At 36.1% G+C, this 17,171-nt stretch overlaps 2 protein-coding genes across 3 annotated transcripts; both read left to right on the top strand.

Moving 5' to 3' along the window:
• Window positions 1-99: 99 nt before the first annotated feature.
• On the top strand, window positions 100-4,234 carry LOC118262933 (uncharacterized). Of its 2 annotated transcripts, none has more exons than XM_035574625.2 (3): window positions 100-249; window positions 524-643; window positions 1,084-4,234. In XM_035574625.2, the coding sequence occupies exons 2-3, from the start codon at window positions 529-531 to the stop codon at window positions 3,330-3,332; spliced, it is 2,364 nt and encodes a 787-aa protein (XP_035430518.2). In that variant the 5' UTR covers window positions 100-249; window positions 524-528; the 3' UTR covers window positions 3,333-4,234. The 2 variants fall into 2 exon arrangements, with proteins under 2 accessions (XP_035430518.2, XP_035430517.2); XM_035574624.2 differs by having other exon boundaries at window positions 100-265.
• A 1,429-nt stretch (window positions 4,235-5,663) lies between these two features.
• LOC118262388 (exostosin-3) lies at window positions 5,664-15,163 on the top strand. The gene is made up of 10 exons (XM_050697799.1): window positions 5,664-5,995; window positions 6,416-6,538; window positions 6,787-7,298; window positions 7,375-7,680; window positions 9,334-10,342; window positions 10,435-10,637; window positions 11,015-11,116; window positions 11,363-11,537; window positions 12,210-12,314; window positions 12,861-15,163. The coding sequence occupies exons 1-10, from the start codon at window positions 5,876-5,878 to the stop codon at window positions 12,963-12,965; spliced, it is 2,760 nt and encodes a 919-aa protein (XP_050553756.1). The 5' UTR covers window positions 5,664-5,875; the 3' UTR covers window positions 12,966-15,163.
• Window positions 15,164-17,171: the final 2,008 nt, after the last annotated feature.

The raw sequence follows: 17,171 nt of genomic DNA, 5'->3' as shown, positions 1-17,171 counted from the left end.
GCGGCCTATAAATCAACCTTCAAATGCAGAAGACAACCGTCAAACGGTTTTGATCAAATATTGTAGTCCTGCCCTAATGTCAGTGATGTCAAAGTCAAGTTGAGCTTAAAAAAAGGTTGTCTAATGTCTTTGGGCTTGGGTTGTTTTGTGAATCGACGGCAGGTTTAATTATATTTTGTGTTATTATATGGTGGTTATTAATTTGATCGTGCTAGAATATTTTTTGTTGTGAAACTAAACGTATTTGAGGTACATTTTTAATACGGTATGTCAAATTAATATTATAAATACTAATATAGTCTTCTCTACACACACGTCGTTGTAGCAGAAATTGCTGAAAGCCTAAAATTTTAAGGAAAAAAGCATTTTATTTCTAAAAAAGCTTTTATTTATTTCTTCTGATTTCATAGTGCTCTCAATAAGCGGCAACTGCTGCACTTTGCCCATAAGGATACTTACTGACCGACGTTTATTACGTGGGTAAATAATATCATGTCCTAAATTAGCATTTTAACTGTTTCAGCGAAAATGTCTGATGAAATCGATATAGAAGAACATGATATCATGAATAATCCCTCCATCAAGAGCATATTTCCAGACCTGTCTGTGGTAAAAAAAGAAATAAATGAGTTTTATCAAAGTGGTATGTTGATTTTGGTTTATATATTTTTTTATTATTCAATGATTTTGTCCTTAGAAATTGTAATGCTGTAAACTGCAAAGACTAAAATGCTAAACCAGCATTATTTTTGTAGACAGTGTTAGTAGACTATTACTATAAATAAGGATATTTGAAAAATGGCTTCTAGTACATTGCTCATTAGCTATCATTCTCATAATCTCTTTTGAACTGGTAATAAATGGAACAATGATAATGTATAAGGCTGATTAATAATCAAATATCAGTAAGGTTGGGTTCCATTGACCCTAGGCGGTAACTTTGACCCAAATTCTATAACCAATAGGAGTCCATAACAAAGCCTATATTTTTTCTTCAATAGCTAGTTTTGTTGTGATAGCAATTGAATATCAATTAGTAGGAGGTAATTTATGAATATACTACATAACAATGTTTTGTTTCAGGAAATAATGTATGTGGAGACACTCAATTAGAAAAAACTGTTATTAAAAAAGAGTTGGATACTTCATACAGTAATAACAGCAATGTACCAGTTGTTGGAACCACTTCAGAAAGCGTAGGCACTCAACAAGAAAAAGTTGTAATAAAAAAAGAGTTAGATGACGCACATAGTACAAACAATAATAAACTAGATATTGCAACCACTCCACAAGAAAAGGTTGTAATTAAAAAGGAATTAGATGCTACACATAGTACAAGCAATAATGAACCAGATATTACAAATAATTCACAAGATTCAAACTCAACTGAAAGTGATACAGCCGTAAAGTACATTAATGAAAATATCATCGTTCTTGGTTCAAAGCCTTCCATGAAATGTGACAACACAAACAATAAGATTATAGATAAAGAGGCTAAGTTACAGTTAAAGAGGATAGATAACTTTTTGGAATCATGTAAAAGGTATTGTGACAAATGCCTTATAGTGTTTCCCAAAAAGAATTTGTTCAACCTTCACAAGATTAATATACATAAATATAAGAAACAAGACCAGTCATTAAGAACGCCTAGACAACACCTTAATACAACAGCTACACCGGCTGTAACTAAAGATAATCCCAACAAAATTATTGTGGGCCAGCACCCTCAAGAGGACTCTGCGGAGCTCTCCTGTTTTCACTGTAAACAACTGTTTCCAAATAAATCATGTCTGATTGAACATCTTTATAAAGTTTTGGAACCTAATGATAATGAACTTACCACCAATAACAGTTCAACAGCTTCAACCACTAATGACGAAACTAACGATGAGGAATATTCCGATGAGGCTGTAAATAATTTGAAAAAGTCACCCACCAAGCAACCCAAGAGAGTCCAGGTACAAAACAAGAACAATCATACTACAAACAAAAACAACAAGAGCAGATTGCCGGAAAGAATACTTCGAAAAAGAAAATTAATTAGTAAGAATAATACAGATGAACATGTTCTAAAGAAGAAAGTTGATACAGATGAGCATGTTCCAAAGAAAAAACGTGTTACAGATGATAGTTCTGCTGAAAAGAAAGAGGAATTTTTATTATACAAGTGTTTCATATGTTCCAAGTACAATATTACTTACAAACACTATGCGCGCCATGTCATAACAGATCACAACATACAGCCACCAAGTAATGTAAAAAGAGTTCCATTTGATTCGAATTGTACATTTTGTTCATCGAAACTAGCAAATATGCACTACTATAATATACATTTATATAGGTCTCATAAACAGCAACAAAAGGGTGTAAACTTTCGCCCCGAGGGAAAAAAGAATATAGTTAAAAAGAAAAGTTATCAGTTTGCACTAAAAAGTGTACTGTTCAAATGTATGAAATGCGAATTATGTTTCTTATCATCAAATGCAGCGACAAACCATTCAAAGCATAATTTAAACAATACTAAAAAGTGTTCAAAATGCCAAAGACTATTTAACAGTGAATATATGGAACTACATAAGAACCAACATTCACAAACAAAAAAGTTCACTGTACATACACTACCAGAATCAGCATCTAATTCAGTATTATACAAGTGTTCCGAATGCACTGTACATTACAGTGAAGAAATGTTTTTGAAACACAACTCTAAATGCCATTCTGAAACACCAAATTCCTCACACTGCAAAATTTGTGACATTCTCATAAATAGTGATGACATGCAAGCTCATAATTTATATCACAAAAAGCACAAAATGTTATCTTCTGATTTCGTAATAATTGAATCTGACATTATGGAGAATAAGGACACAAAACTTGAAAAGCCTACCCAAAAATTGAAAATACTGTTTTGTAAGACTTGCGATTGTTTTATGGTGAAAAATAGTGTTGTACATTGCGAAGGAAAATGTAGCCATATTAGTAAAACTATATGCAAAGATTGTGGACTTGTAATGACAATTAAAGCTCACTTAATTCACAGAGAGACACACAAAAAGAAATTTGTTAATCTGTTTGATTACACATTTATTGATCTTAAATCCAAGAAACAAATTATTCCACCAATACCTGTGTATCCTAAATGCAACACATGCGGTGTACACTTTTTGAGAAAAAACGCCGTAAGGTCACATACATGCGAAGAACAACACTATATAACTTGCAGCATCTGTTCAATAAAATTGACAGAGCATGCTTACAAGTTACATATACCTTTTCATAGCTATTCTAAACCGAATACTATTCGAAATCTGGAAGATGCGGTGAGCTTGTGATACTCAAGGAATGGTATGTCTATTGGTGTATTTTGGGTTCGAAATCTGCATACCACCGAGAATAAAACTGTTGTCTTATTGTTTAGGCTATTGGTGCATTTTTTATATTCTGAATTTTATATATTCTGAAGCTTTAAAATAATTGATGGCATTGGTGAAAGACAGCCAAACTCTGCCTAATCTTTGGTTCGGAATACACATTGCAGTGTGGGCAATCAACGAATGACGCTCCTAGTTGGTGGTCATTTATATAATAATTAAAATAATAATGTTTTTATTGAGCCCCTACAGAATATTTGTGCTTCCTCTTTTTTTTGGTATATATTTAGGTTTTAAGGCCGCTCAAGTCGGTTTAAGAAGTAATTTATTATGTTTGATGTATTTATACTGGTTAAGTCGTTTCAAAATTCTATGTTTACAGGCTTTTTAATTGATTTAGATATTTACGAACTCTATAGATATTATTTTCCTTTCTCTAACGTAATTCGTAGATAAAATGAAAATGTACAGTTTTTGCTGCAAACAGTATTTAGAATTCAGTAGCATTAGCTCACGTCAACATCGTCTCACGTTTGTTAACAGGCTTATGAGCTCATAACCAGCTACAAAAGCTTGTGATATTTAAAAAAAATTATAACTCGTAAATAATTTTGATGTATTGAGAAAATATCGAGTAATTTAGTTTTATTTAATAATTAGCTACGTTTTAGCTCATATGAAGTAACTGTATATTTAGTTAAAGAATGATTATTTAGCACCACCATGAGATATACCAACATAAAATGCAGTGTACCTACCTGTTGAAATTATGCATTTTTATCTAAAGACTGATCTTAAAATTATATAATAACAAATGTTAATAATGAGTTGCGTATTTTAGAAATATAATATTGTTTTTATTTGTTGTGTATTTTTCTGAGTTTCGCTTCGCTAAGTCGTATCGTTATCTTACTATAATAGATGTTGAACCTTAATCTTTTGAAAATAATTCGTGAAATATACGATTTAGCAACAGACTTAAGTTATTAGTGTCGAGATTGATAAGGTAGCGTTTAATTAAACTTTTAGATCGCCTTAGGTAGTGACGCCTAGCGCGATTACTTTTCTATTTTCGATTATTATTGATTCAATATTATTAAAACATCTATTGTTATATTCTATTAAAATATGTATTATGTATCTTTAATAAAAGTCAATTTGAAATATTATTTTGTTACTAGTAGTGTAAGTTTCAAGTGTAAATATAGGAATAATAATGATTTATACGAAAAAATTGCTAAAGAAAACTACCTACACATCTTTGTTTAGTTTTGAAGTACATACTTATATTGTAACACGAAATTATGTGCCTTTATTTATCTGTACTGGGTACAAAAACAAATATCTTTAAAATGTTTACCTACTTATTATATAAAGCTGAACAGTTTGTTTGTTTGAACGCACTAATCTCCGGAACTTGATCCGATTTGAAAGTATTTTTTTGTTGGATAGGCCATTAATTGAGGAAGGTTAGCTATAAAATATCACGCTACGACCAATAGGAGCTGTGCAGAGCGGGTGAAACAGCGCAGAAGTATCTAGTTGGTAATAAAGAGGCTACTGAACTCTGTATTTAATTCACAGTTTCCATCTACCAAGAGGTTAAAATTGTTCAATAGAGTTAAGTATTTTAATTAAGTATATAATAATATTTAAATAAAACTATTTTATTTTTAATTCTTGTTTTTTGTACCTTTTATAAACCTACTAGTAATTAAATACAAGAAGGAAGCTGCCATTGCCGTTTGAAAATAGTTAAAAATGTATCATTTTTGTCTACCCACACGGGATCATTAGCACCACGTGAGTATGTATTTATTTTATAGTAAGGTTCACATCATCACAATACATCAATCTAATAATGGAGATGTCTGGATGTGGATATGAGAAGAGGCAGATATGTTAGATATAAGAGCCAATTTTCTATTTACGGTATAATTAGGCGTCGTGTAGGTTTGACTGTAAATAGAATCTCATAACTGGTGAAAAATGGGGGTTATATGGTTACATTAAACAAGGCAAAGAGTATAATAAGTATAGGGGAAGTACAAGCCCTGAACACCTGCCATAGCCTGTTCTTTCTAGGATTGAATGACATATCAGTCATTAATTATTTAATTTGATTCGTCGATCACAAGTTAACATTTAGTAGAATAACATTGGGAAATCTTAAACCGACTCGATCCACTAGACAGGACCTAGAAAGCCAATGTTGCGTTTAAGGAAAAAAAGTAACGGGAAAATAGTGGTCTCATATTGTCATCTGTCAAAGTCATTTTTTGTCTATTGTCAACATATTGTATCGAGTTTGGCATTTATTAATTAAAACTTTATTTTGTAAATGATTTAATAAAATCTGGTCTTTTAAATTAATTATCTCATTTTTAATTAACTATTTTAGTGACAAAATAATTATCAATTATGACTTAAGATAAAAGTGATGTAATTATGTTAGTGTGACAAAATATATTCACAACGAAGAGTGAAAAGAACAAATCTTTAAAATGTATTTTTACGAACGGTTTTGCCAGTGGTTAGGGCATTTAAAATTATCCCGTGTTATATTACTTGTGTCGGTAATATTATTTGTAGTGCCCTTGTTCACACATTATTATTTATCTAAGGTAAGTCTCCGTTTATTTACTCTTCGTATATTTTATGGTTAGGAGTGAAAATCTCACATTTTCTAAAGAAATTAATGAAAATTATTAATTGTATCTCATGATCTATTACTTTCACAATTTTTCTGAATGATTCTATTTTGTTATGTGCAAATTTTATGGACAGAGAGATGTATGTCAGATCTATAAATGAATAGTTATTGTCTTAACTTTCTCCTATAAAAACTGCATCAACCAGAGTTAGACATCTGTATAATTTTTACATACATTTATAAAACAAATTAACACATTCATAATACACAGATGTTTTAATTATTTTTATAAAAGTAATACATATGTCTGTAATGGTGTGTAGTTTATACTATACAAATTATTTATTTTTAAAACTACACAAATTATTTTTAAAACAATATTATTTTCCAGTATGATGAGACTGGCACATTATCCAGTAATCCAATGCGCCACACGCTGGAGGCTTTAGGTGATATCTCAACAATGAATGCAGCAGATTTAAAATTAAGGATTGAAGAAATGCTACGAATAAAGGTAAAATATACTTTATTTACTTCTTTGTTGTATTAATTAGAATAATAATAGATTATAAAGAGGGACACCCTAAATTAACTCAAATTCTTTTGATCAATTCATTCAAAATATATTTAATATATATTTTGAATGAATGAATCACTTACTACATTACAATCAATAAATCCTTGTAAAATCAATAGTGCCAACTGGTCTGATTCCATCAGGTTATATGTTTTTAACATTTTTTGTTTATTATGACATTTTAGGCTTCAGTCTCTACCGAGTTACGTGAACTGGAAGCAAAACGCGGACGATTGCAGCGGGAAGCAGCGGCGGCGAGCGCCAAGGCGGACAGTGCCAAGGCGGAGCACGCGAGAGCCGCCGCCGAGCTGCAACGCCTGCGCGTGTCCGCCGACCAGGCGCGCATCGCACAGCTAGAGGCCATTCGACGAGACTCGCCGGAACTAGCACCACCACTCCAAATATTACCCTCAAGACCTCCACCCATATTGCCACCTATAGCTTCTTCCTCTGAAGTCCACTGCCGCATGTTTTCTTGCTTCGATCACTCGCGCTGCTCCCTGACGTCAGGTTTCCCGGTCTACCTCTACGATCCCGACGTCTTTGTGCCACTCGCTGGCGCTGAGGTGGATGGCTTCCTCAAAACGACGCTCAAGCAAACCTTAGGCTACAACACCCACATCACGCGCGATCCTAATGAAGCGTGTGTCTACCTGGTCATTGTGGGCGAGGCTTTTCCATTTGTAAAGACTCCCGCGTAAGTCATGCTTTCATTTTATATACACATTCTGTAATAAATAAAATGTTTTTCAATGATTTATGTTTTGTTTTAGGCCAACAACAGATACATATAAGCTCCTGTTGAATGAGACTGCAATCAAGAGCTTGCCATACTGGGGTGGGGACGGTCGGAACCATGTGTTAGTGAATATGGCGCGGCGGGAGCTGTCGGTCGGCTCGGGCGACGCTTTCCGAGGAGCCTCGATAGGCCGAGCCATGATCGCACAGTCCACCTTCACTCACGAGCAGTTCCGGCCCGGGTTTGATATCGTTATGCCGCCCGCACTCGGTCCACCCGGGGGCGACGTGTGGGCTGACTGCGCGCCTATAGCACCTGCGAGGCGGAAGTATTTACTAAGGTACCTACACGTTTACAAATTATTATGTATCGAAGTGACATTATTATTGAGATTCTATTTTATGTAAAGCTAGACTTAAGAGCTAGAGATCAGAGAATGTATACCTACATATCCACTTAAAATATCCTATTTTAAGTCCACATTTAGTTTTCTCAGTCAATAGGGTATATGCATGTATTTTTTAAATGTTTTTAAATGGTAATTTACATCATTATATAAATGTTAAAAAAAACCAGCACCAAAAAAAAAGGAATTCGGGTAAAAAAAGCAGTTTTAAAATAATAGATTCGTAACAGCATTTTAAACGACCGTCATTTTGGCGCGCTCGCGTGACGTCAAAGTCTATAATAACAGTTGAAACTGCAAAGTGTTTTGGGTCATAATTTGTATATATTTCGTGTTTTACGTGAATTCACTTCAATTACATAATGCAACAGGATAGTAAACCGACTTTTAAATATTGTATCGTGCCCAAGTGTAAAAATACAAATAGAAATGCACCAAATAAAGTATTTTTTCTTGTCCCGAGAGGTGAGGACGTAAGGAGAAAGTGGTGCAAAATCATGAAAAGGGACATGATATGACTTGTACATATCCAACTGCAGAATCTCCATATGTTTCTCGTGCAGATCTATAAAAAATAAAACAATATAGAAATAGGTACATACAATCGAGTTTTGGTTTTACCGGAAAAGCGTTTTCATCTAATAAGGTATTTTGATACCATAAAGTACTTAATGAAAGTGCAGTGATCGCTAGCAGTTCAAGCAGTCATCATCATCACCATCATCCCGTGTTAGTCCAGTGCTGGACAAAGGCTGAGCCCTATGTCCAACCGTGGACATAAGCCTCAGCCTATGTACTTATGAGAACTTGAGGGAGTGCAAGGCACGCCACTTATACTCAAGCAAAGTGTCAAGTTAATGATACAAAGCAGCCTCAGCTTCAGATAATATGTTTTTCACACAATACAATAAATAACCTTAAAATGTTCTCCCATTCGCATTTTAAGGTTATGTTATTTCCAGGCTATTTCTATTTACTTATAGGTAAAAATTATCCAAAGAAGGCGTCGAAAACCAAATAAATATAATATTTATTGTGTAATTACCTTGCTGCTTTCACTCCTTTTATTTCAGTAGACGTAAAATCCGAATTTGATGTGAAATACGCGGTCATCATAAACACATCAATTTTTGGAAGATTGTCCGATTGTGCCTTGACGTAACCAATATCAGTCATTTCCTGTGACTTTCCTGCCACTCTTTTACGAAACAATATCACTTCAATATCAACTCAAAATCACAAAAAAACTGAATTTCGTTGCAAGCATTCAACAATAGCACTTGTTGATATTTGTTATTATAGACTTTGACGTCACAAACTACTCTGACCAATAGCAATGCGTTTCAACTAATTTGAATTTCCCGCTTATTTTGTGCATTTTGCAATAATTATTTTCTTATTCAAAACAAAATTATATTGAAAATTATTGATAGATTTATAAATCTAAAGGAAAAGAGATTATATGAAAAAAAATTATCGTTATTTGAATCATGCGCATATACCCTATTAGTGTTATACTGCTCAATACCATTGTGTAACAAAGTATACTGTCAGTTCTTTAGGTATGAATTCATGAGCAAAATTTAGTTTTCAGGGTTCGCAGCCGCCACCGAAAGGAATAGACAAGGATCATGATAAATCTCTGATCGAAGCTCTGCAGCAAATGGTAAAGTCTGCGCCAGCGTCTGACTTGTTCCACCTGCAGTTCGAGTGCGACCCGCCGGTCGAGAAACGCGCCGTGTTACCTATCGGCGACTGGGCGCTCTGCGGGACCGACCGCTCTCGTCGTGCCGTACTGAGGGATTCCACATTCGCACTCATACTGGCACCTGCCGATAGAAACTATGTCACGACGGCTCTCCTGCAAGCGAGACTATACGAAGCGTTACGATCTGGTGCTATCCCGGTGATACTGGGCGGCGACCGCATCCGGCTGCCGTTCGACGAGGTCCTGGACTGGCGGCGCGCGGCCGTGGCAGTGCCGCGCGCGCGCGTGCCCGAGCTGCACGTGCTGCTGCGCGCGCTGGGCGACGCCGACCTGCTGGCGCTGCGGCGCCACGCGCGCGTGCTGTGGGAGCGCTACCTGAGCTCGGTGCAGGCGGCCGTGGACGCGCTGCTGGCCAGCCTGCGCACGCGCCTGCTCATCCCCGCGCGCCCCGTGGCGCCCACGCTGGGCGCGCCCGCCTTCAACGACTCGTACTACCCGCCGCGGCTGGAGCCCCCCGCGGTCGATGCTGAGCCGGAAGAAACACTCGGGCCGCTGGAGGCTCCCTACCCCAGTCCAGCGTATCGTCGCAATTTCTCCGTGGCATTGTTACACGGGTACGAGATGTGGAACGATTGGGGGGAGCCCTTCGCGCTTTACCCGCAGCTACCGTGGGATCCGGCAGTGACGTCCGAGGCTAGGTTCCTGGGGTCGGCGGCAGGGTTCCGGCCGGTGGGTGCGGGGGCGGGGGGCTCCGGCCGGGAGTTCAGTGAGGCGCTGGGCGGGGACCGACCGCGGGAACAGTTCACTGTGGTTATCCTCACGTATGAGAGAGAGACCGTACTAGCTGCAGCACTGGCGAGGCTCAGGGGGTTGCCGTATTTGAATAAGGTAAAGTTAATCGTAAAAACTAAAACGAATACTAGCAAAAATCTTCACGATAATTCTTTTTCTTTATAAAATAAGCATGATGTTGACACCAGGTGGTGGTGGTATGGAACGGGCCGTCGTCCCCCAGCAGCGTGTCGTCGTGGCCGGAGAGCGGCGCCCCGGTGGCCGTGGTGCGGGCGGCGCGCAACTCGCTCAACAACCGCTTCCTGCCGTACCATCTCATCGACACCGAGGCCGTACTCTGTGTCGATGATGACGCACATCTAAGGCACGATGAAATCGTCTTCGCTTTTAGGTATGTTAATAATTGAAAAAAAAAAAACATGTTTCAAAACAATTGCTGTAGATTTTTAACAATTAATGTCCAGTTAATAATTTATGACCGATTTAAAATAAATCTTAAATTATGAATCGATTTTTATGATATTATTGTGTCAGTCTCTAATCAAGGTTCGATCCAAATCATGCATCAACATATTTAACAAAGTCAAAATAATTTATTTTTGACTGAGGAAACTACCCAATTACGAGTTTTCTGGCCAGTATCGATGGCCAAGTTTTGGACATATTTAAACTTTCTAGACTCTTTCTCTCCCCCAAACAACAATATTGATGTTACTATACACGATTCTTAAATATGTTTGTAATAATAGTTTATGTGTGTGTATACAGGGTGTGGCGCGAACATCGTGATCGTATCGTCGGCTTCCCTGGTCGATACCACGCGTGGGACCTCAACTTTAACAATGGATTCTTATATAATTCTAACTACAGGTAAGTTATCGAATTAATGACTTAGTTATCCTATTACGAGGATGCTCGACTAGTTTCGAGCTTAACCGGAGTTCTTAATTATGAACTGTTTCAGTGAAGTAGTTCAACCGGATTTTTGTAAACATACATAATACAAAATAGAATTAGACATGATGGGACTGTTATAGCTTCTTTATCGTATAAATAAATATATGTACGCTGTCTACATATAAAATACTAATTATTTTCTATTGCAATAATGAACAGCTGTGAGCTGAGTATGGTACTGACGGGCGCGGCGTTCGTGCACCGCTACTACCTGTGGGCATACTGGCGCACCCTGCCGGCCGCCATCAGGGACTACGTGGATGAATATATGAACTGCGAGGACATCGCTATGAACTTCCTAGTCTCACATATTACTAGGAAACCCCCAGTCAAGGTATGACGAACATTTTATATATTATTAACCAGTGCTTAATATAATACAGTATAATAATAATATGTATTTCAAATTATTATCTCATCTCACCCCGTCTTTTGTCTTAGGAAATATAGTTAAATGAAATATGTCGTTATATAGTACATGTAGTTATGTTTAAAATGTCCAAGATGTGCCAAATAATACCTACAAGCTAGGCGACAATTAGTCTATAATAGGTTTGGGTTGCTTTAGACCCTAAAACAATAGATACCTAGTTAAACCCATTTACTAAGATTTAAGTTTGAAGCTGATGACCCTCAGATTAAATTTCTTGAAAAACGTAAATTGTATGACGATGAATGACGTGATAATGCACGGGCCGATTTCGAGTACAATGATTGGAGCTTGGCTTGTTCACCCTCGACGGCCTATGGGTGACTGGCGTGTATAAAATGTATTATCTATACTAATATTATAAAGCTGAAGAGATTGTTTGTTTGATTGTTTGTTTGTTTGAACGCGCTAATCTCCAGAACTACTGGTCCGATTTGAATAATTCTTTTTGTGTTGAATAGTGCATTTATTGAGGAAGGCTATAGGCTATAAAACATCACGCTATGACCAATAGGAGCCAAGCAGAGCGGGTGAAACCGCGCGGAAGTAGTTAGTAATATATATTGTCGTACACAGGTGACTTCGAGATGGACATTCCGGTGTCCCGGCTGTCCTGTGACACTATCGGCAGACGAAACACATTTCCACGAGAGACATAAATGTATACAGTTCTTCTCACAGGTATGATACATTGTATTTTCCTAAAGCGGTACGCTGTTGTATCCCGTTATAGTAGTAAATTATAGTCTTGATGTTTAACATGACATATTATGCAGACTATCACTAACGTAATCGAATATGACAGGAAATATCTTTTTAATTGGGTAGTATCCTGTCAAATTCAATACAATAAAATATTCAAAAAGAAATGCATACTCTCTCATTCATAACATTTGATGATACTACTGTAATTGTCGATTTTCTTAAAGCGGCACACTGTCTAGAAATATCCCTGTTATTTGTAGTGAATAATAGTCTGTGATGTTTAACATGACATTTATTACGCAAGACTATCAATAACGCAATCGAACATTATAGGAAATATCGTTTTAATTCGAATTGTAAACCGTAAGATACAAAAACTTGACCAAAGTTAATAAAAAATACTTATTGTAATCACAATCTCCTCCATTTTTATTATGGCAATTATTAAACCAATAAGATCTATTTTCGCTTGTACGTTAAATGAAACTGGCTAACTAATTTTTAATTGTAAACCCTTTCTAGGTCATGGGATACACGCCTCTACTGACAACGCAGTACCGCGCCGACTCCGTACTCTTCAAGACACGGATACCGCACGACAAACAGAAATGTTTCAAGTTTATATAGTGTCCGGTTGTTTATAATCCACGTACTTGTGGACACGTAGCTAATTATAGTCATTATTTATTTAATTCATTAGACAGTGCTAGCGAAATGAGTGGTAGCATAACTGTGTTTAAACTTTTGTAATACGATACTGAAAAAAAGGCGCAGAACGTAATCTATTCCAAATTGTTTAATAAATTCTCAACCGTGTTACAACACTATAAAGTTTAAAATATAATATCGAATTAAGTTATAAAGTGAAATATTGAATTAATTTTCGGTTCTTCGTTCGTTCTCTAGGTTGTTAGTCATAGTAACATAAATATAGAGGTTGTAACTAATAAAAAATATCATAGATAATTAATATAACAATGGAGACATACTAAATTTACTAAAAATCACGGTTTACTCACGTAAATTAATGGAGAAAAGCTGTACTGTTGCTCTACGGCACACACACACACATTGCTCATGATGAAGAGTCCCTCTGTGGCTCGAAACTAGTAGAGCTTTTCTTCATTAATATACGTGAGTAAACCGTGATTTTTAGTTAATATATCAAAGGAATACATAAATCAGATATATTTGTTCAGTTCTTTTTGATTTTTTTCTATTAAATTGGTATTTTTTATATTATGTAATATAAGAATAGTAATCGCTACTAATGTAGATCAAATCATGCGAGTCTCGTAATTTTAAAAAGGTTTTTGTAATGGAATTGAGTAATTGTTTAAGAATAATTTTGGTGCGTAATAACAATATTCAAATACTTAGGTACCTAAGTGATAACGAACTTTGTAAATATAATGATAATTAGGTACGTTTATATTTAAATACATATTTCTATCATACTGTACATTCGAGTTTACCAAATAAAATAATTTAGTATAATTTCTTAAGGTATGATAATGTTTTACAGAAATTAAGACGACTTTTTTATGTTTGACTTGAAGTTTCAATCGATTTAAAAAAGGCAGGTTCTTAATCCGAGTGCATTGTAAATTGAATGAAATTCGCTTTAGTCCCAATGAAACTGTTAATCGTCTTAAAAATCAAAAGGAAAGTTTAATTATTGTTATTGAGCTCCTGTTTAATCTCTGGTTAAGCTTATAATTGAATATAATTTTACACACTTTCTTTGTGAAAACTGTCGGTTAAATTAACAGTGACTTTATTTTGCAATGGTAAAGCAGAGGCCCTTGGCGTAATGACAATAAGAATTAAGTACACACTGTACATAATAATAGTAAATGCAAAAAGGACGAATAGGCAGCTGAAGATATATTAAATAAAGATTTAATTTGAATAAAATTGGGGGCGTCCTTACCTATATGCAGGTTTGCGGAGACCTGGGCCACCAGAGGGAAGGGGTGCCAGGATTTAAGTGTTAGGGGGTGCCAACGGTCGGGGGGCGCCAATTGTTAAGTGTTGCCAAGTGTTATACACGTAACACTTATGCGAGTGTTACGTGTTTGCGAGTCTGTATTTGCGAGAGTTGTAGGTAATACAAGAAGGCTAAAGGGTATTATTGCACATGGGTAAGGGACGCCCTTGAACAAAATCATGTTTTAATATTAAATTAAAATAACTGAAGTAATTGTGTACTCCACCGCAATCAATAAGTTTGGTTGATTTTTTATTTACCGCCATTGTGCGTCACTTCATACATAAATTTTACCAAATATTGTGAGTAATATGTTTATGTGTGAACTCAGGAATTTACGTGTCCGTTTAAAACGTCATATTTCAGGATATTTTTTTCTGAATATCCTCAACCTAAACAAATAAGGATGTTTTTAGTCACAATACGTGTGTGAAATGCGTAGCGGGATTTTGACAAAACAATAAAATTTTTAATTAGTCATTGTTATTATTTCCTTTTTTTAAGTGAGAATTTATTTTGTAATTCGAACAAATATAAAAATATTGATTGTAATATCACCTGTGTGTTGTCATTTACTTAATTTAATTTTTTATTAAGAATTTTTACGAAATACATTATTTTAGATGTTTATTCAAGACTGACGCACATTTTAATTCAATTATTGGATAAGTTGAAATCATGTTTATATCGTTTTTTTACTTTTGTAACCAGTGTTACTTATCTATTTTTTTAAGTATAATGTAAGTAATTAAAACTTTGTAATTTAAACATGTAAAGTTATTTTCAAAAACGAAAGAATTTAGTCAAATACAGAAGTCAACCACTACCTATCTAATAGTTTTATTTTAAAACCTATCAACCTTTTTATTGGTCGGGATGATACTGGGCACCCACTCCCGGCTGCTATCCCATTACTACCCGATACGGGGACTTTTAGTTGGTGGGTGTCCCCCCTGGTCCGGTGCGTCTCTCCTTAGTAGAACTGCATCCCCAGACTCCGCCGAGGGTCCATATCAATACCAGGCTTAGTGTGGACGTTCAGTCAACATGGGCCACTCAGCACCAGAACCCCCGACCTCAAACCATCCACCTGTTCCGACCTCCGAGTAACCGGATTACAGGAGACGCCACGCTCAAAGTCAAAACCTTTCAACCTTACTACGTCAATTCGTGTTTTTGAAACAATACGATGAGAGAATGGGTATTGATACCCTAATACCCCAGCTAACTCATTATGAGCAAATTTTTCAGGAGACATTTAAAACTCTATCATACCTTTTGTTACAAAAAAAAAACGTGGAATTGGCTGGTATGCTAATTATGGTATCGGTATGGAATATGTAGTTATGTAGCATGAGGTAGTGTCTACCTTGAGCATTTCAGTGTCAAGAGTAATGTGCGGTGGCAATACGAAGCGACACTTGTCGCCGCAACCGCAGCTACTCGCGCTACCAGTATTAATATTAACTGATCACTGCGGATCATATTACTGATATACCCACTATGGATGTAACTTTACTAATTATTAAATTAACTATAGTATTACTTGTAACTTTGCCCGAATGACCTTTCAAATGCCCTTCAGTCAAAATCTGCTTTTGCCTTGCTAATTAATATAGGTCGAAAATAGGCCCAATCCAATCCAAGCCAAGGTCACTACCACCCTGTCCAATAAATATGTCTTTATTCCCGTAAAGTAGGGTGGTAGGGTATATGTTTGGCGAGACCTTCTAGATTTTAAGATATTAGAAGATTTTTATGCGGTCGAGGACACGACCAGTCATCCTATCTTCTAAAATGATTAACATTCGTCAAAGTGTGTTTAATATGGGCTCAATACAAACAAAGGTCGCTTCTACCTTATCCCCCAATCAGCAAGTGTATGTTTTTACGAGGGATGCACCGATAGCAAAAATTTCGTTATTTTTTTACTACAAGCTTCAAACCTCTAGATTTTGAGATAGGCATTATAAAATTCCTTCCTGACCAGGATAAAATATTATCAGCTTTGCAAATATGAATTTTTGTATTTCAAAGTTTTGTACATTTAGTAAATTTTTCATCAAATTGTCCTGTAACCACTGTACCTGGGGCACCTGGGCAGGTGTTTTTATGAACAATATCCAACTGACCATTTAGGTACTCACTATCCTAACTACTTACATACCATTAACTAAGGACCTACCACCTGTTACAGTTAAAACGTTTTTAGATTTAACGCATTTTCCCTAATAATAACTACATACACGCCTGTCTACCATGGGGGTAGGCAGATACAGTGGACGGCCAAGTTACAACCAGTTTTTTTATTAACGCCTTTGTTAAAACTAATGAAAACTAGATTTATTATGGCGCGTTTACATTAGGTCGGTCGTTGGTCGGTCACCGAATGCGGCGGCCGCATTCGGTTATACAGAAACCGAATTAATACGGCCAAACCGAATACGGCCAAACGAATATCTGTTTATATTAGTTGGAGACCGAATACGGCCTGCAGCCGAATACGGTCTAACCGACTAATGTAAATGCGCCATCAATGATACCTATATTTTGAATTTCAGATAAAACTAGTAGTCATATCGAGCCTTACTTTTACCTTTACTAAATTACTTTAAGCAGAAGTAACGGCAATCCGAGATAGTTACTTCAAACCCTGTGAGTAGAAAGTGGAGCCCAACCCTGGAGGGATCCGTCATCTTGAACTTATTTACCCTAGTCAAGCTAGTTTGACATCGTGTGCGGAATCAATGAGGATAAGGTACGATAAATGTTAAGAACAGTTTTAACTGACTCGCTTTACAAAACGCGCGTTGTCTAGTAAGAAGTAGTTTTAACTAATATTC

Source organism: Spodoptera frugiperda, chromosome 12 (assembly GCF_023101765.2).
Source record: "Spodoptera frugiperda isolate SF20-4 chromosome 12, AGI-APGP_CSIRO_Sfru_2.0, whole genome shotgun sequence".
NCBI classification, from domain to species: Eukaryota; Metazoa; Arthropoda; class Insecta; order Lepidoptera; family Noctuidae; genus Spodoptera; species Spodoptera frugiperda.
Note: the sequence above shows the minus strand (reverse complement) of the source record. Positions and strands in the feature narration are given on the sequence as shown.

Bases quoted from the DNA above. Each gene is read 5' to 3' on its own strand.
- LOC118262933 (XM_035574625.2), top strand. From the start codon at position 529: ATGTCTGATGAAATCGATATAGAAGAACATGATATCATGAATAATCCC. The intron at 644-1,083 runs GTATGTTGATTT...GTTTTGTTTCAG, and splicing joins AAATGAGTTTTATCAAAGTG to GAAATAATGTATGTGGAGAC.
- LOC118262388 (XM_050697799.1), top strand. From the start codon at position 5,876: ATGTATTTTTACGAACGGTTTTGCCAGTGGTTAGGGCATTTAAAATTA. The intron at 10,638-11,014 runs GTATGTTAATAA...GTGTGTATACAG, and splicing joins GAAATCGTCTTCGCTTTTAG to GGTGTGGCGCGAACATCGTG. The intron at 11,538-12,209 runs GTATGACGAACA...TGTCGTACACAG, and splicing joins CTAGGAAACCCCCAGTCAAG to GTGACTTCGAGATGGACATT.